At 37.9% G+C, this 20599-nt stretch overlaps 1 protein-coding gene across 1 annotated transcript; it reads left to right on the top strand.

Moving 5' to 3' along the window:
- Positions 1-2044: 2044 nt before the first annotated feature.
- Positions 2045-18206, top strand: COMMD9 (COMM domain containing 9). The gene is made up of 6 exons (XM_058161675.1): positions 2045-2124; positions 2941-3066; positions 3376-3515; positions 4571-4605; positions 14276-14379; positions 16938-18206. Exons 1-6 carry the CDS (start codon positions 2074-2076, stop codon positions 17076-17078), a joined length of 597 nt encoding a protein of 198 aa, XP_058017658.1. The 5' UTR covers positions 2045-2073; the 3' UTR covers positions 17079-18206.
- Positions 18207-20599: the final 2393 nt, after the last annotated feature.

Genomic DNA, 20599 nt, shown 5'->3' with positions numbered 1-20599 from the left:
ATCTGTTTAATGTCCTAAAGAAATCTACACAAGTTGTCTTTCACAATGGATCAATCTTACTGAATTTCAAGAGGCCAAAAATTATAAAAAAATGAATCCCACATTATACAGCTGATTTTTAAAAAATGGAAAGGAAAATACAATCTGGGTGTTCTTTTTTTCTTGCAAAGGAATTGAATTTAAAACAGTGTTTTAACAAAGGGGAGCCCAGTCCTTTAGGTACTTTTTGAACTAATTGCATTCTTGATTTATTTCAGGAGAAAGCACAAATAAAACTTGCATGTGAATAATTTCAAAAATACATCCTGCATAGACAAGGAAAACTTTGAATTATATAAGATGCTGATGCCAAGACAGTGAGATGATGAAATAAGTATAACATTAGATGTTTTTGTTTGCACAAATAAGTTTCAAAGCTTCTGTTACATTGGAAAATTTCTGTTCTGTATTTCTGTTTAAGGTCCTGTTCTCTTATTCTTTTCAGATATACGCTATGCATACAAATAAGCCATATATTAATATGTGGTATAAATCTATGCCATTCCAATGTCACTTTTCTAATTCTTGCTCTTTTTGAAAAGTTTAAGGACTAGCTTTTCCCTGATTTTTTAAATTGGAGAATATTTTAATTTGCACAAAAGAAAAAAAATGTGTCCTAAAATGTATTTTTCCAAAGTTAATGAAAAACATATGACATTTTGACATTAAAATCCTCCAGTCATTTAAGAGGATTTTATAAATCCTCTATATAAAACTAGCACATCAGAAAGAACATAAAGTATGACTTTCACCAATTTTTAAGGTGATTCCAAGCCATTTCACATATTATAGAATGTGGTGTGAAGAGGCTTCCTGACATATCTCATTATGCCTCAAAAGGAAATAACGTATGTAACATGGGCTAAGGAAGAACTTTCAAGGAACCAGTGTTAAAACAGGTCACATAAGCAATTGCATTGCCAGAGCTGGACATACAAAATACCCTTGAAGGCATTTACAATTCCACTTCTTCAAGTATATAAAAGTAATTGAATACACACAAGTATATAAAAGTAATTGAATACACACAGAATTTATACACAGAATACACACAGATTGGTTCTCATTCACAATAAGGTACAGAGAAAGGCAGCCATAGTAATCTTGGCTGAATAGTGAGGACTAATATAGCATTAACATTAGGGAGCCTTCAAAAATAGGTACTGGCCTTGTGTGCATGCATTCATGCACGCATGCGCACACACACAAAGGTGCAATCCAATCAAGAATGCTATAGCTACAGCACTTTTTCATATTACTTAATTAGGACCGAGACACCCCATCATAGTCATGGCAACTCCATCTATGTAGAAAATCCCCCCCTGGGGATTGATGGGGCATTGTCTCTCTTGCACATGTGCAGTATTGGTGCATATATAATAGTCTCAGAAACATCAACTGCTTTTGCAATTGCCTTTTCTTTACCACTGACACCTCGAGGGCTACACAGATTTGTGATCTTTAAATTACATGGTATTGATTTTCCTAGCCTATCTCTTTCTGATTCTGACTGCTGATTCAAGTATTTATTAAACAGAATACAGAGTGACGCTACTGAATCTGGGGCTGCAAAAATCCAGACATCTTTGGATAGCAGCAAAGAGATGCAGAACAGCCACCTAGGGTTGATCAGGATTTTTGGATGATCCCTCAGTGGGAATGCAAGCATATAATATAATATAAATGGATGCATAGTTAAAATAAATTGGCCATCCAAAGAATAACTTTGAAATATAAGCAATCAATTCCCTTCGATGGCTTGCACTACAATTTTCGTAAGCCCCCACAAACAGTCGTCTAAGATTTGGGGCGGTTCAGTCAGTGCAACCAGAGGGCACTAGCACGTCAACTCCTTCCTCGAATTTCACTGCAAACTCAATTCATTCACCCAGCAGCTCTAAGCCGCTGTCTAAGCCGGTTAGCATTAGACTACAACTCCCAGACTTCAAAGCAGCCTCAGACCTTGCCACGTGACTCAAATTATTTTCTCCTCTTCCAGTGATATTTTGAAACTAATCACATGGGAAGGGAAATATGGCTGCATTGGATAGGGAAGTGTTTGCCTCGCTTCAGTTCTTACTGAAAGTAAGTCTGTGCTTATTTTAATACGGGGAAAGCAGGATGCCGTGGAACAGCGATCAGCGGCAGTCGTTTTGCTCTGAAGCACATTTAAGTGACAGAGCACAGGAATGCTTATGCTTAGGATTTGTATCCGTGCTTCTTATTAACAAAGTGATGTCTAGTTTTAATCCCCTTTTCACAGTTGCCAGGCGAGGTAGGGATATGGGTAAAAAAGAAAGCACTTTCCCTTCTTTTAGGCATTTATAAATCTAAACCTAAAACGTTCCGTCAATAGCTAACACATTAATATGTGTGTGTGTGTGTATGTATATATATATATATATATATATATATTTATTCATCGGGGTTATTGGCTAAATGTCGTGAGACAAATAATGATAGGGAACAAGGCGAAAGAAAACCTGGCCCTTTTTCCTCGCCAACATCCAACTTTACTCTCCCTTCAAAAGATATTTGTTCACTCTTCCAGTCAAGAACTACATATTTATTAAATCAAAATACAAGTTAATAGATGCCTCAGGATGAACCTTTGTAGGTTAAGTTTTTGACAGCTGACTGCAGCTCAGCTCTTCCCTGTGCCATTTTCTTAGATGCACTATTTCTAGTCTTATTCTTCTTTGCCTTGACTTTTTCATGTTGCTCTTACTTTCATCTTCCCTTCTCGATCACAGCGTTTCAGAAAGAAAGCTCTAGATTCAAAACCCCACGAAGCTCCATTCTTTTTTCTTCTATTTAATGTGAGGGAACATTTAGGTTTCTAGTACTTGTTGCATTATTTTTTGTGTGTGAAGGATCACTATTTGTTTCTCTCCTTCAAAGGCTCCTTCAAAGAATGTTGTTCGGCAGTTATGCCAAGAGTGCTTTTCTAGTTCAGGAATTCTCTCCGAAAAACTCACTGAAAGTACCTGTTCCAATCTCTCAATAACTCCCAATGAAGCAAATCAGGTAAGCTGCTGAAATAGGTTCCAGATTCTATGAATACTTAAGGATACACAGTATTATACAGAAGAAAAGCATTTGTTTACAGCATTTGATCCAGTACTTCTGAAGCAAATGAGAAGCACTCCGAATTATATAATGATGATGATGATTAAAGAGCAAGGATAAATTATAAAAGCCTAATAGGGAATTGGATAGACATAGATTACATAAATTGATGTGTTTTGTTTCTTTAAAAAATGCGTAGAAGGCAAAAGAAGAAATGTTTTGTTAAATGCAGCGTGAAACCCTTTATCTCTGTCATTTTTCTTCTAGTTAATCCAGTCTTTGCATAACCTTACAAGGCACATCGTTTACCATGGCCTAACGTCGCAAGAAGAAGTTCTCTCTCTCTTTCCAGAAGGCTTTCACCAGAATCTTAAAAATCTTGTAACCAAGATAATCCTGGAAAATGTGTATGTTTCAGGTTTCCAACTTCGGGCACAGACAAAGGGATTTAGTTTGAGGCTCATGACAGACCCTTACTTAAGAAAGTTAACTGAGATTTGATAGGTTAAGCAATTGTTACGGCTATATATTATCTCTGGGGGAAATGAAAACAAGTAAAAACACCCCTTAATGGTTTTTTTATATGGTATCAGTCTATAAGTGAAGTTATAGGCAAATCTCATGATTATAACTTTGAATTCTAACTGACTAGCTGCTGCACATCTATCTAGACCAATGGTGTCAAGAATCTGCCAATGTTTGCAGCAACCACACATTATTTTGAAGCACACACCCTCAGGTATTATTTGTCACATATGAGAATGCTTTTATTTCCATACCAAAGTACATACCCTTAACCCCTCCATAGAAAAAGGGAAGCTAATAACTCCAAATAATTTTCCCCCATCATTCCAGTTTTATGCATCATCACATGTATGCCAAAGATATAATTTGGAGGTGACACATTGACTGCTGACCATAACTTTTTCAGAATGTTGCCCTTAAGATTTGTTGGTTCTCTGGGTTTTAGGATTTCCTGCCAGCATAGCAATTCACACATTTTAGAGTTTATTATAAGATTCTATATTTCTCTATTCCAGGTCATGTAGCCATGCTTGAGCAGCTGTATATGATTTTTATAGTAAATTGGTCATAGTTACTTAGTTTTCATTCCATTACCAAGTTGTCCTTCCTTTCTGGGTGATTGTTTGACACAGCATAACTCTGATTTCCCAGCTACAATATTGCCAGATGAAGGCAGATAAAAGCAACTTGTCACTCTCAATGAACAAGAGACGTATGCAATTACTGAGCAAAAGAAGTAATTTTGCAGACTGTCAGCTGTTGAAGCTGTAAGTGACACTGAAGTTCAATATGCATTAGATCCTTTCAGATTTCCTGGCCATGAAAACGTAGTTTGTGGAGTGAAAACAATTTTGTGGAATCTGTTGCTGCTTTCTGCTACTATTCTGCCTTGCAATAACAATTATATTTTAAAAAATATTTTCTTTCCTCTTTTTAGCGCCATCTGGAGAAATGAAGCACAAGCCAGTCAAAGTGAGTAGCAGGATATTTGTTGGTATGTGTGTGTGTGTGTGTGTGTGTGTGTGTGTGTATGTGTATATATATATATATATATATATATATATATATATATATATATATTTGTTTTCTGAGGTTTTCACGGGTGTTTGTATATAGGTCTTTGGTTGTTCGGGTTTTCTCCCATGTAAAATTGGAAGTGTCTTGGCGACGTTTCGACGAAGTCTCATTCGTCATCTTCAGGCTTCAGCTTCGTGCTTCTGGGAGCAATGTGTAATCGCAGCTGTTTCTTCCTTTTAACTGCTAGTGGGGGTTTGAACTGATTGGGTGGGAGCTTGGCTGTGCTCTGATTGGATGGGGCTTTTTCTGTGCTCTGATTGGCTGCCGGCGTGTCCTGTGTTGGTGGGGGCTTGGTTGTGCTCAGTCTAGTCTGTGCTGCAGGGGGATTTGAGCTGGTGAGCTGCATAGCTGTTGTTTGGCTTTGTGGTCGTGCTACATCTTCATAGTGGGTGTCAGTCTGCTGCATGAATGGATTGGAGGGGTTTGAAATGGCTAATGTTGCAGCTGCGGTCTGGCTTCTGGTCCTTGGTCGTGCTTCATGATCAGTGTGGGTTTGGGTCTGCTTTCTGGGTGGATGTGCGGTGGTGACATCCTGTGTGGACCTTGTGAGTGTGGGTCTGGTGTCATTCCTCGTGTTAGGGACTCGTTTGTCAATAAGGGCGGGTTTCCAAATGGCTGGTAGGCGGGAGGTGTCATCTCGTTTGTTCATGCTGTGTGGGCGTTTTTCTATCTCAATGGCTTCTCTGATTATTCTGTTGTTAAACACATATATATATATGCTTCTGTAATATAGCATTCTGCATTATATTCATACATTTGAGTTTAGGGCTATTTCACATAAAGTATGTGTCTAGCATAGAAATTGTTTCCTAGATTATGTCTGAAGCAAGCCTCAACCTCTTTTGCTATTGGAAGAGTCATGGATTCTTATAGTATTTCTTCCAGTGTTATTATGCCCAATACAGAAATAAATAAGAAATATTAAATAAAATAAATGAAAGACATAAAATAAGAAAATGAAGCAAAGGTACACTATATAGTACTTCACACCAAGAGAGTTTACTTTGCTTCTCCACATCTGTCTTGCAAACCATATTTATTTTCATTACATTAATGCACCACTTCATGTATTGTTTTATTTCTCTTTAAATTCTCTTCTTTCTGTTGAGGATTTTGTACCATCCATTCTGCTATTCAGCCCCATTTATTCTATTAAACAGATCATCTCAGATATTTATTTATATATTCATTGAGCATCCGTTCACTTTTGATCCTATTCTTGTTTTACCATATCCACTTATTAATTTCCACTGCATCCAATTTTTTTTTCTGAAATACCCAACTCTCACCTAACAAAGTGGACAGAAGCATGCTCTTATACTCTGCCATTCTGGCTTATTGCAATATTCATTCCTTGGAACAGACCTTATATTACCTATTATAAGCATTTGCTCTTCTTAAATTATTTATGTCCACTTTCTTGTCTTTAATAAATACCCTAGCAAGGGCCGCAGATTCATCAAGTTGCTCAGTTTTTAACCTTTTATAATTTGCAATCACTCCTTCCTTTTTTCCTGTGAGATTCAATCATTTTTGTTTTTTGATGCGTTAATTTTCAGATGTACATTGCAATACATCATATAGCCGGGGTGAAATCTAAATTTTTTCCCTACTGGTTCTGTGGGCGTGGCTTAATTGGTGGGCATGGCTTGGTGGTCAGGTGTCTGGGTGGGCATGGCCAATAATAAATAATAAAAATAATAAAGTACACAAAAGAATAAGAGGTACCAAAAACCAACTTTCACTCTTCACACACACACAACACAACACAACTGACTCACACACAATGTAAAAGCAGCTGCACCTCACCCAAAATGGCCCCTGCAACAAGCAGAAACCTCACACAGCCACAAAAAGCCCAAAAACCAACTTTCACACTTTACAGACACACAACACAACACAACTGACTCACACACACGCACACGCACACACGCAAAATGCCACATACAGCTGTGTGAGATTTTGTGTATTTGTGTAGTTAGAGTGAAACACTACAGAAACACACCAAATCTCAGAAAGCTGCACAAATATTTTTTTTTATTATTTTATTTTATTTATCTTTTTAGATAAAAGCAGCTAAATTTAAAACTTCCTTAACTTTATATTGCTATGTCTAAAAATAAAATAAAAAATAGTTAATTGGGGTCTAAAAAAACCCCAATTAACTATTTTTTAAAAGCCCCCCACTTACCTAATTCAAGGGAAAAGACAGGCAGACTGAGTTGCTCACCGATGCAATGGATTGCAGGCAGGCAGATTGAGTTGTTAGCTGATGCAATTGATTGCAGCAGCCGAAGCAAGGCCAGAATAGCGAGTGAGGCCGAAAGAAGCAGGAAGCTGCCAAGCAGGCAGGTGGGAACCGAGCAATTGGGTGGGCATGGGCTGTGGGGGGGGGGCAGGGATTTTTGCTACCGATTCTCTGAACTACCCACCCTCATCGCTACCAGATAGCGTGATCCGGTCCGAACCGGGAGCATTTCACCCCTGCATATAGCCTAATATTTCCTACAGATCATTTTAGTATCAATATACAAGGTAGTATACAAAAATATGTGCATATTCATCCTCTAACCAACGCAATCCAATATTTCTACAAGCATTTATTATATATTTATCCATAAATGCATTAAACAACCAAGGGGACTTCACATAGCCTCATCTTAATCCTTGTTCATTGCTGAATCATTTTTAAGCATTCCATTTATTGTCATTCATGCTTTATTTCCATTAGGTATTGCTCTGGTTACATGCAGTAATCAACCCTCAGTTCCATTTTCAGCCAAATATTTGATAATGCAAGTTTATTCATATTATCATATACTTGGACCAAATCCATAAACACAGTAAGATTTTATTTCTCTTACTGATGCATTTCCCAATGGCTTTTCTCACATCATACACTTCTCAATAATAAATGGGATTGATAAATGTGCTGGAAATATTTCTCCATGAGCCAATGCTTAATAAAGCAGGGGTGAGAACTCTCATTACTAAATCATTGTTGGCTTATCAAAAGTTTTTTATTTCTAAGTATGCATTAAAATGATATTAGTATTAAAATGACATCGAATTTCTTGCATTATTGTGTATCTTATCTCCCTCCTAATTCTTGTAGATGGCAATACATTGACAGCCCAGGAAAATGCAATAGTGGATATGTCTTTAATATCATACTTTTGTTAAACAAAAAATGAAATGCATTGTTTTCTACAAGGAAGTTGCTTTTACAAAGATGTCCTGCTTTATGAATGTCAATATTAATAGAGAGCGACTATGGATTTTGAATTAGAGATTTTTATTCTTGGTTCATATTGTACATTTCCAAGCCCAGGAAAATTGCAGTGGATTATACAAAGTCAGTTGGTGGTTTATCTATTTCAATATTATCTAGAAAAACCAATGTTTAAAGTAGGTAATGTATTTGACTACCAGTATGTAATGACTGATAGCTCCTTTGTTCAGCTGTTGTGTATCTAAAAGCTTCTTACCCATCTTTCATACTTGCCTCATTTCCTTCCTTCTCACCAGGATCCTTTTATGTATTATTAAATACTGAGTTGTGATGGTCTTTTGATCAAACTTTTTGAGCACTGAATGGAACTGTGGCGTGGTGTGCTAATAATCATTTGCAAGAAGGACATAAAAACAGATGGGGGGAAAGCCGTTTAAATTAGCAACTGAGTCATGAATTGAGGCATGCATGAAACAGACAGCAGTTTTGCTTCAAATTCAGGGAAAAGGCTATCACTTTCTAGAGAATCTGCTGAATTGTTTGGGGTCAGTCATGGTTCACCTAGGTTTGAAATTAGACAAAACCTAGTAAGTAGAGCAACTCTGCCTGATCTGGTAGGATGGGTTGATATTGCCATGTAGGCAAAGTGGCAGATTTCTGAGAGAAAATTGTTAACTGAATATGACAAGCCTGGTGAAATGAAATGCCAATGAGTAGATTTGTAATGCTTCTCTACACAAGGAGAAAACTAGAGATTTCTCACAATGCTCCATACATTTACTCCTTGTGAGAAGGCCACAGTGGATTTAAAAGTTCTGGGAGATGTGGGAATAGCCAGTTTTTGCTCAAATTATAGTCAATCCTTAAAAAGGACATAAATTGAAAGCTGTCTGTATAAGAATCTTACCCAGGGGTGAAATGCTCCTGGTTCGGACCAGATTGCCTGATCTGGTAGTGATGGCGGTGGGTGATTCGGAGAACCGGTAGCAAAACTCCCTATTCCCCCTCCCCCTAGCTGAGCCACGCAATCATCAGAGGTTTTTTTTTTAAATTTTAAAAGCATTTTTTCTTCCATCGAAAAAATGCTTTTAAAAGTAAAAAAAAAAGCCTCTGATGATCGTGCGGCTCAGCTGGGATCGTCAGAACTCTTTAAAAGCTTTTTTCCCTCTGGCGATCCCAGCTGAGTTGTGTGATCATCAGAACCCTTTAAAAGCATGTTTTCTACAAGGTGTTCGGCCGAAAAGATTGTAGAAAAAATGTTTTTAAAAGGTTCTGGCGATCAGGCAACTCGGCTGGGATCGTCAGCTTTTTAAAAGCTTTTTTTCCTCTGGCGATCCTAGCTGAGTTGCCTCATCATCACAGGCTTTTAAAAGCATTTTTTACAACCTCTTTGGCCAAAGAGGTTGTAGAAAAAATGCTTTTAAAAGTAAAAAAAAAGTTGGCCATGCCCAACCAGTTACATTACCCCTCCACCATCGAGCCATGCCCACAGAACTGGTAGTAATAAATTTTACATTTCATCCCTGATCCTACCCGTGGTAATATGCTTTTGATTTGAATTCTCTTAAAAAAAAACCATGAAGGATTGTTAAAGATTGGACACTAGAGAGAATAGGAAGATACTAAAGATTACAAGTGAAGGAAAACACTTTTGATTTACCAATACAGAATGAAGCAAAATATTTTATTGTTGGACATATTGAAGGATACTTTTGAATAATGGACCCATACATTTATTTTAAGAGTGTCTGCCTCTATAGATAGACTGTGTTTAAAAGATGTTATGGAAGAGGAACATGTTGTTCCTCAAGTTTAGACTGAGACTAATCTGAAAGTGAATTTAAAAAATAACAGGTTATAACAATGAGATGGAAAAGATTCTATACTGGGCTTACAAAAGAAATTGGCAGATGTCTTAATAATTAAAAGAGGTATACAAATAACAAATCAAGAGTGTTGAATAGTTTTCCTATTGTAGAAGAGACAAAAAGGTGAAAAGAAATCAAGTTGAGGGACATTATTTGAAGAGACTAAAGACTGAGATTGTTAAAAAATAAAAGGAAGGGATATAAAGTTGGTTTATTTCATCAAGGTTAAAATAGATATGTTGCTATGTCTTGTAATTCTAAATGGATTTTAGCTGATCAGCACTAAAATGGTGAAGCTTCAAGGATTTGTTCATAGATAACAAATAGGATATGGCAAGAAGAATAAAAATTGTTCTATTTTAAAAGAAAGTAATAAGTTACTAAAATTGTTTATAGTTGTGACAAAGGGGGACATAATTTCTTTATATATTTCTTTTCTTTTTCTTTACTGTCCTCTTATTTTCTTAGTTTTTATTTTCTGCACTTTATTTTTTACTTTTATTCTTTTATTTTGTATTAGTTTTTATCTGTGTAATTGCAATTTTTAATAACAAACACGAGAACATACCCATTACATAAACATACATTGAGAATAGTCAGACAATATTTGCCAAATGAATATTTGCCAAACTAAGATGAACAAACAGGTGAATGGACTCGCAGCAAAAAGAGAAGCTGTTCTTTAGTAAAAACCATTTAAGATGCTTCACTTTTATAAATAAATAAGTGGAATGTGGTTATAAGTCAATTGTAGTGCAAAATAATAAGAAATGTTCTGAGGGCAGACAAGACAAAGAATTAATTATTTTGAGCTGGTTTTTCTAATGTAAAGGTGTACATGTTTATTAAATGCGAGAGAGAGGCAAAAAGGCCTGGGGTGAATATAGGAGGAAAAAAAACATTTTCCCTCTCCTCTCCTCTCATCCTCCCCCTTTGAGAATACTTAATGGATAAGAGGAAAAAATTCTATCCACTTTCTCCATTTTTGAGAACAAAAATGTAGATCTTCAGCACAATTGATAGCTTCTCCAGCCATTGTATGAGACATTTATGACAATATTACACTAGCAATAGGCTTTAGCTTTAAATGGAGATAAGATATTAGACTTTTCTAATGGTGGCAAATAACAGTTTCGCAAATGAACACTGTATAATGTTCATTGTATACATTGATACGCCCCCATTGTTAGAAGATTCCGTTTTAAACATAGGTGTGCAAAATGTTTCAGATTCTAAATTCTTTGAGCTTGAGATGACATTTGTTTGAATTGCCTCTTTTCACCTTATTGGAAGTGTTTGAAACATGAAAACACCTCAGTTCTGAGCTTGAAATGAGGTCATTGCAAGGTCTGAATACTTCTGAAATGGTTAGGAAATTGTTTTGAACTTAAATTGGGACATTTTGAGCCTGAAATTTTGATTTTGAACTGCTTTACAGACCTGTCATTTTAAGTATACTTGTTTTGAAGGAAGTCACATTGAGGTGAATTGAATTTCTTTGCAGTGAGTATGTATTGGGTTTGTATTCTGAAGGAATATATGCGATTTCTTGCACTGTAAGCATATGTGCTATTGCTGGGTGTTGTTGTTGGTATTTTTTTTTTTGCACCTTGACTTCATTAGTTCTAGTCTGCTACAAATAAGGTCAGGAGCATCTTCCAGAGTCATCCATCAAATGGAATGGTCCCTGGGGCTCTAACAAATAGATGAGGCATTTGAAGGTTGCTATCCTATACACATGCCATGGATCAGCATGTTTTTGTTTGCAGGCACCAAAACTGCAGTTGTGTTCTTTCCATTAATTGCTTTTTGGAATCGTCTCGGTCTTTGGCTGCCAAGTGAGCTGATGGTTGCTTTCTCTTTCTCAGGAAGCTTGATACTAGAAGAAGTAGAGCTAGAAGTGGTTTCTACACGTGTACAGGTTAATTAAGCCAGGCTTGGATGGCGGAAGATGGATGAGTGGGTGGCGGAAGATGGATGGAGGAAAAATGCAATCCTTCTGTGTATTTATAGTCTATTTTTAAAGATTCTCTGATGTGACATTCATAACTCTTGGAAATATTACCATCAGGATTATTTCTAGGTTCTGCGCAGGTGCAGAGTTTTGTAATCTTGTGGAATTTGGAATGGCAAATATCTTATTAGAAAGCTAGGTTTCTAATTAGACTTAAATGAATCTTAGTTGAATAAAAAAAAATCAGGGTAGGTAATAAACAATGTTTACCACAATATAACCCTTATTTCTTAGAGTTAGACCACAACTGTCTTCTACTGTGCTTCTGACGTGCTTTGCTTCTGGTCATACTGTAATCCATTATTATTTTTCTGACATGTAAAGATCCAATCAAAATGAATGACTCAGTCTGGGTTCTCACATTCCTCTGGGGACAAACTGTAATGAGACATATTCTTATGGTGTTTTTTTAAAGATGTCAAAAGGGAAGGTTTATCTAAATTTTGAGCCTTTCGTGACAAATTGAACTGTCCTTTTTTAATAACTTGTCAGTCTTGTCAGAATTATGAGGCAGTATCCTTTCTGAGACAACAAACTCATATACTGTATAGTGATCAATACAGAGAAGACAGTTTTAAGTTTTTGAAATCAATAACAAATATTTAAAAATTAGTTCTATACAGATATATAAAGCAAAAAAATATGTTGATAATCTGAACAAAAATATTAAACTGTTCAGGGCTGAATATGGATTTTGCATCAGAAAGAAGAAAGAATTCTGTAATTAAATTCAATAGAATAAGTAAACATAAATGGGAACTGCAATGTAAAGCCCATTCCTTGGCCTATTCACAGTAAAAATACAGAATTCCATTATTAGTGAGCCAGTAGAGTTTTCATTGAACTGTTTGTTTTCTTTCTTCTTTCTTCCTTCCTTCCTTCCCTCCTTCCTTCCATCCTTCCTTCCTTTCTTTCTCTTTCTTTCTTTCTTTCTTTCTTTCTTTCTTTCTTTCTTTCCTTCCTTCCTTCCTTCCTTCCTTCCTTCCTTCCTTCCTTCCATCCTTTCTTCCTTCTTTCTTTCTTTTTTCCTTCTTTCCTTCTGCCCCCCTCTCTCTTCTCTCTCTTGCATGCATTCAGAAAATTCTTGGCTGGCTTGAACAAAGGGCAAAAGAGTCACAATATATATGATACAGAGTCACAGATGACATATAACTTTCCAGAAATGGAAAGAGAAAATAGCAAGTTAGATTTCTTCATTCTAGATCTTCCCCCTTATATTTGTTTTCTAGAGCCATAAGGGGGGGAAAAGCTGTTTTAACAAGTTTTCATTTGCCCCTGGAATATATAGTCTATAACCATGATGGCGAACCTATGGCATGTGTGCCAGAAGTGGTACACAGTGCCCTCTCTAGTGGCACACAAGCCGTTGCCCCAGCTCAGCTCCACCGCGCATGCACCTCTCATCAGCCAGCTGATTTTCAGATCTCCGCCACTCATGCGTGGGGGGCGAGATGCATGCGCAGGGGGGCTTATGCGCATGCATGGGGGGCATGCGGGGGGAGCGCATGCGCATCCGCATTCATTATCGGTGCCTAGGCATCTTGTAAAGTAATTTATCTTATTACAAGTAGTAAGATACAAAACCTACAAAGTGCTAATTGGTAAATAACAATTCTCCATATCTTTGACATTAAAATAGTGGTTGCATCCTTAAATAATAATGTATGCCATTCTACATATGATAGCAGAAAAACAGTTGGAGCAGTATGATTGTGCAATGAATCTGTCTTATATTGAACAAAGCTATTGATCTGTCATTCTTTATTTAGTAATCTATACTGTCATGTCTAGCAGCTTTCAAGATTTCTGGCAAGGATTTTCTAAATCTTTAACTGAAAATTCACTTAGGGAATGTTGAATATGAGAACTCCATATGTATGAATGCCAACAAGTTGTCCGATTGGTTGAATTTTATCCACCTACAAACATTCTCTCTAGGGTTTAATGCAGACGTTTTTCACATTACATTCCTAATCATTTTAACTGGAGGTATCAAGTAAACCTAAACCTTGTATATGTAGAAAATCTATTATGCCCACCAAGAAATAGATGGGATCAACCTTGCCAAACCTGGTGCCCTCTGCTTGTTTTGGACTTCCAGTATGGCCAGCAGCTGAAGATTATGGGTTTTGTAGGTGAATATATTTATAAGTGATAAATTGAGAAAAGTTGTGTTCTGCTATTGAAAATATTCAATATTTTCAATATTGAAAAATATCAGAAAATATTCTTATTTTCATGAAGCATATTAATGCAAATGCTTGACTTTTACAAAAAAGTAGCTGAACTTCAGTTTTTATCTGGGTAAACCTTTGAAGAATTCTGGAACTATTTAGCAAACCTGGTGGTGGTTGATGTTGATTTCCAAGAACAGAAGTGTGTGCTGAGAGGTACAGTTCAGACTTGAGTGTATTCATTCACTGATTTCATTCCATGTCCTTTCAATTTCAGTTTCCCTCCCAAGGCTAGTAGATATGGATTGGAGAATGGACATCAAGACATCTTCCGATAATATCAGCAAAATGGCTATTCCTACCTGCCTGCTACAACTGAAGGTATTGTCAGATGGATTTTCGTGCATTGTTATTTGTTTGTTCTTAAAAAGAGATACATAGTTTTTCCTCTCCTATGCAAACACACACACACACACACACACACACACACACACAAGTACATTTCAGAACATAGTATTTTGTGAATAAATAACACAAAGCAAGTTATACTAGTCTCAGAATACTGCCCATGACTGTGGGCCACGCATTCAGGTATAAAGAGGTCCCCAAGTTATGTTTTTATGTATATATGGATTTATTTAATTTTTATTTATTTATTTAATTTATTTGCTGCCCATTTCATTTCATAGCAACTCTGGGCAGCTTACAGCATTAAAAGCATTAAAATCGTAACCACTAAATATTTATAAAACAATAAAAATTACAATTACAATCAAAAATAGAATTAGGGTAAAAGATGTTGAGGAAAGGAGCCAGAGGCACCAGGTGAGGGAGCTGGGATTGCTTGTGTAAGTTGCTTTTCCTGTGTATCAGTTCTCACACCACAAGCATCTACAAAATGTGGCTATCAGTTTTGCAGCCAATGCATAAATTGTGTGTATATATGTCAGGACTTGCATAACTTGAAGATGCATAGTAATCATCAGCCTTACCACCGCCTCATCTCATTATTCAGGCATTAAACCACTGGTTGATTGCTATAAGTAAAATCTGTTCTAATGACAGTCAACTGGTGCCTGGAATTTAAATTTTGTGGAAAGTTTATGAGGCCGAATTTCCATTTGCATGCTGTTCTTCCCATTGAAATTCTTCCCTAAGCAGACGGGAAAATATGATAATGATGACCGGTTGCATGGAGAGCTGTCATAAGCTGCATGAAGGTACAAATTGCATAAACATTTGTAAAGGTTTGTGAGTGAAGTTAGGTTCCATAAAGGTCTATACAGGCCCCTCTTAAATCATAAATGCCTTAATAAATGTCTGAGTCCGAAGAGTGGTCTGAGAGTGAAACGGTGTAGCTTCTGCCAAGCTATAGTATACCAATGGGAAGACTGCTTCTCTGGGGTAGTTGTATACTGTGTAGGACAGTGATAACAGTACAATTTCCTAGGGCTGTTTTTCATTTCCACTGGTTAGTTTCCAGTTGGCACTAAAAAAATGGCAAGACCAGAGGAAGCGGCAGAAAGTGGAAAAATAGTATGTCTGAAGTGGTTTTGTCACACAAGTAGTCCTTGACTTCGCAACCACATATATGAACTGAAAAACTTGTCATTAAATGAGGCACTTAACCACACCCAATTTTCCTTTTTTTTTTGCCATGGTTATTAAGCGAACCACTGTGGTTACTCAGTGAGACATCATGTGATCGATCTTCCCTGCTGGCTTACCCACTGACTTTGTTTGTTGGAAAACAGCTGAGAAGATCACAGATGTCAACCACATGACCACAGGATGCTGTAACCATAGCAACAAATGCCGAGCAATAGCACTTAGACTTATATACTGCTCCGTTGTGCTTTACAGACCTCTCTAAGCAGTTTACAGAGTCAGCATATTTCCCCCAACAATCTAGCTCCTCATTTTACCAATCTCAGAAGGATGAAAGGCTGAGTCAACCTTGAGCCCTGTCAGGATTGAATTCCAGGCTGTGGGCAGAGTTAGCCTGCAACACTGCATTCTAACCACTGCACCACCAGGGCACCGAATCACAATCAAATAACTGCAGGGGTGCTGCAGTGGTAGTAAGTGTGAGGATTGATCGTAAGTTACTTTTTTCAGTGCCATTGTAACTTTGAATAATCACTAAATATAAATGGTTGTTAAGCAAGAACTACTTGTAGTATCTTCAGAAAACATAAATGGGTGGACCAAAAAACTATAGTCAGGTTTCCTTACATGGTAACAATGTAAAAAACCAATCTATCTGCTTGCTTCATCTCCAAGTTTCCGGTTAATCTGGAAGTTCTCAAAGGCTATCGTACCCATGTCAGATTTCATCTCATCTTGTTCACATACAAAATACTGTAAGCATACTCAGCAAATCTCTGAATGTGGTTACTATATCGCTCAGGTCTTAACAAAGTTTAAGTTAATTGACCTAAATACTAGCTTAAATCAACAGGATTTTAGATAGGAATAGGACTTTTCACATTGATTTCAGTGGAATATGTGCCACCAAGGGAAGAATCAATCATACTGTTTACATATTATCATCTCTATGAGTATGACTTGTGAAGAAGCACTTACTCAATGATTAACAGCTACTGCAAAGACACTGTTTTGCATTTCAATGAAACCACATTCAGACAAAACCAGAATATATATATGGCAGCCTGACAAGGAAAGAGAAACCAGCTGTTTGGCTTCTTCTAAGAAATTTGTCTAGCTTTTTTTGAAGCAGGATTAGATTAAATCAAAGTGGAAGGAGAATGAGCAGTAAGTAAAGACAAAGGAACCTTTGAGCTCTCTGGCCTACACCCCAGAATTATGTATCCTATCTGTTTTTGAAGAATGTGCAATAATGAAGAAGTCATATGTGCCCTGAGGGTAGATTGCTTGTATATTTAGGACTAAAAATTCTGGGTTGTTTTTTTTTTCAGATTCAAGAGGATGCTGGCTTGTGTGGGAATGACTTTGCAACCTCTGCATTAACAGTAGAGCTGAACAAACAAACATTGGACACTATGCTGGATGGTCTAGGGAGGATTCGGGATCAGCTGTCTACGATTGCAAATAAATAATACTCTTAAGTTTAAAAAAAAAACAAACCCCGCCTGGATCATCCATGTGTATGCATAAAAGTATTTTCTGTCTAATTCAAATACGATATTTCATAAGGATTCATTTAGCCGTTCTATTTTGTTTCATCCCCTCAAGGGCTAAACACAGTTTTAATAATCTAGATATTCTAAAAGAAGATTGTGTTCTGGGTGCGCTGCCTAAGATAAGCTTATAATGTCACTCAGGCCTTCTGTTTGCATCTATTGCTATAGAAGTTCATAACTGTGGTTAATAGGAAAGTTTTAACAAGAAAAAGGAGCAACCAGTGAAGCAGATTATTCCCCTGGACTAAAATTGTACCACTAGAAACACAAATGCAGCTAATAGACCAGCTTCCAATTCACACATACTTTTGAAAAGGATGTGCTGCGAGCATGTTACCAGAGACATTTCATCTTCACTGATGCATCATTTTTGACATAGGACAATTGTGGCTCATATCTTTTGTCATTGCAGAATGTCATTTTTCAATAAGCCGATTCCTGTTTTATGCCAAATAACTCCAAACTTTGTACTAGCAAAAAAGAAAAGAGAAAAGTGTCACTTCATACTGACTTTTAACAGGAAATAAGAGTCATTGCAATTTGGTTATACTAAATAAGATTCCTAATAGCAATTCTAGGTTCCCGTAGCAACAGTGTCATTGTCAACTCTGAAGCGAATCTGTCTGGGGCCATTTTGAAGGCTTCAGGATTGCCACAGTGCGAAGAGAGGATAAGGAGTGGAAACATAGTTAGATGGGGGGGGGGGTTGACGCCAAAACAAAATAGTTTCCTGTGGGAATCAAGGTCATTCCAACAGGTGGCTGGAAGAAGGAGGGGTGAAGTAACCAGGCAACCAGCCAGCACCTCGATTGGACAATGTGACTGATTGTTTGGGGGAAACTTTATTTAATCAGGTGAAAGCCGCAGGAATTTTCAGAGTCGTTTTTCACCAGCTTGTGCCAATATATCTCCAATAAAGCTGTTCTTTGGGGAGCCTGTCTGCCTTGGAGTTCTGCTTTCTATGGGGCTATACTTAGAACATTGACAGTCATTGCAGCATATATGAAATATTAAGATTTCATTAAAATACATACCTTCTAACAACTGAATATTATCTATTTTCATTTATTTTAAGCAAATTATTTTTCTCTTAAAAGTGCCATGAGAATAGATCTTATTTTGCATTTTTTGTTTTATTAAGCCTTAAAGTTGACATTATGTTCCCTCAATATTTTCAATTATCCAATTTCATGCTGTGGTATTTTTCTTTATGTTACTTTATTCTTTTTCCCCATATTTTTCCTTGCATGCATGAAGCATATGTACGGAGCAGGGGAATTCCAATCTCAAGAGTGGAAAGTCTGTTAATTCAAGTGATGGGAAGAAAAGGCTTCAGATTTAAATCCCAACGCTGATATAAAAAGGGTTTTAATTTCTGATTAGGTAGGTAGTAGGTAGATGTTCTGCATATGGCTTCTTATCAATAATAAAGCAACTTACCTAGAACTATCAAGGTTGTGAGCCTTTTACCACTACTCAATGCAGAGTTAAGTTTCCAGAAAAGTAGAGATATATAATCATGTGTTGTGCCTCATCCTCCCTCCTCTCCTCAGCCAGGCCCCTCCTGTCTACAACCGGGCCTGTTATCAGACTCAGAGTCTGATAATGAAGATGAACGGCCTGTCATGTCTCCAGCCCCCAGCCCTGGCCCCATGCCCGGACAGGATTTCAGGAATGAACAAACAAATCTCACTCCTACAGCGTGTGAGCAGGGAGCCAGCCACGTGCTGGAATTACCGACAGCAGATTCAGCTGAAGAGACTTCACAGTGAGAGGATCCTCGCTTCCGGAGATCTGAGAGGCGACGCCAGCAGAAGGAAGGGAGGGGCAGGCCTGGATAAATGCTGAGTCATGGAGCCACACCCCACAGCCTATATAAAGGACCTGCTTGTGGCAATCCAACCTTGAGTCAAGCAAAGTCTCATCTAGTTTGCTGAAGTCACAACTTGGACTCCTGCCTGCCCTGAGAAACCTGGAAGGAATTTGGCAAAGCTGCAGAGGCTTCGTTGCCCCGCTTGATACGGACTTCCTAGACCCGGTCGTCGGAGGGGGGGGGGAACACGACATCATGTTTCCCCTGAGGTTTGAATTGGTAGCAGAATTGATAAATTTGGGATGATCAGGAATTGGAACTGGAACATTAAATTCAACATCCATTGGACATAGTTCCCACTGATTTCAATGATAAATTAGTAGGAGCTATGGTGGCGCAGTGGTTAGAATGCAGTACTGCAGGCTAACTCACTGCTCACTCCAGGAGTTCGATTCTGAGTGGCTTGAGGTTGACTCAGCCTTCCATCCTTCCGAGATCAGTAAAATGAGGACCCAGATTGCTGGGGGCAATATGCTGACTCTAGACCAGTTAGAGAGGGCTGTAAAGCACTGTGAAGCGGTATATAAGTTTAAGTGCTATTGCTATAAATCCTTCCAATTAGAAGCAATTAAGATTGTCTCTCAGGAGTATATGGTTTGAAACATCAACAAAAACACAAATGTCTATCTCTGGTTAGTGGTATATGATCAGAGCGTTCTGACCAAGCTCCCCAAATAAGACAAACTCTCTGAAGTAAACTCAAAAGATCATTAGGGGTGCCGGCAGCCCCAGCAAAAAGTTTACCTCGCAGGATAACAAGTCTGGCGGGCCAGAAGATGAATAATTGTCTGCCACATCTATTCATCTCCGCCCCCTTCCTTTTATCCCCAGAGCTAGGGTGGGGCCTCACTAGCAGTGGTGGCTCTTTCTTCCTCAGGATTGGCCCACAGCTTTCCAGTGCTCTCCCCTTCTTTGCCTTCTCTGCAGCTGTGCATCAGGCACTGGACCCAGCTGTTCCTCCTATTCTTCATCAACCACCTGCAGACCTGGGAGCTGTTGACTCTCCATCTGAGGGCTGACGGATGGCCCAGGCTCTGCCGCTGGGTCTCTCTCTCTCTCTGCCACCTCTATTCCCTCTTCGCCCTCGGAGTTCTCAGGTTGCCTGGATGCTGACCCTGACTCCCATACCTCCTTCTCCTCTAATTCGGCTGCTGGAGGGTCCAGTGGCTGACAGGCCACAATACAAAGAGTGTATCCTAACAGTAGTTTCTTTCCATTTCTGTGTAGGATGTTAATCCCTGGCAGAAGTCATTGTTGTACTTTCTTCTACAAAAGTCATTCTTAGCCCAATTGGTATTAACCATTGTCCAATATTATCCTTCCCTTGCAGTGAATTAGGTAAAGTAGAAGTTATCTTCCTTTACCCTTGATTGCCACAGCTGGCCAGCTATTGTGGGGTGGGTGACTGACTGGGATAGTCTTCCATGTGTTTCCTCTTTTGTTTTTAACCATCAGAATGCTTGTAATATTGTCCATTGTCTTGCCTTCCACTGAGCCCTAAAAATATCTGTTTCATGCATTTTGATCACATAATGCTGAATCCCCTGATTTCTAGCACTTAAGC

This window comes from Ahaetulla prasina, chromosome 1 (assembly GCF_028640845.1).
Source record: "Ahaetulla prasina isolate Xishuangbanna chromosome 1, ASM2864084v1, whole genome shotgun sequence".
NCBI classification, from domain to species: Eukaryota; Metazoa; Chordata; class Lepidosauria; order Squamata; family Colubridae; genus Ahaetulla; species Ahaetulla prasina.
The sequence above is the reverse complement of the archived record's forward strand: the minus strand, read 5'-3'. Positions and strand labels throughout refer to the sequence as shown.

Bases quoted from the DNA above. Each gene is read 5' to 3' on its own strand.
- COMMD9 (XM_058161675.1), top strand. From the start codon at position 2,074: ATGGCTGCATTGGATAGGGAAGTGTTTGCCTCGCTTCAGTTCTTACTG. The intron at 3,067-3,375 runs GTAAGCTGCTGA...TTTTTCTTCTAG, and splicing joins CTCCCAATGAAGCAAATCAG to TTAATCCAGTCTTTGCATAA. The intron at 14,380-16,937 runs GTATTGTCAGAT...TTTTTTTTTCAG, and splicing joins CCTGCCTGCTACAACTGAAG to ATTCAAGAGGATGCTGGCTT.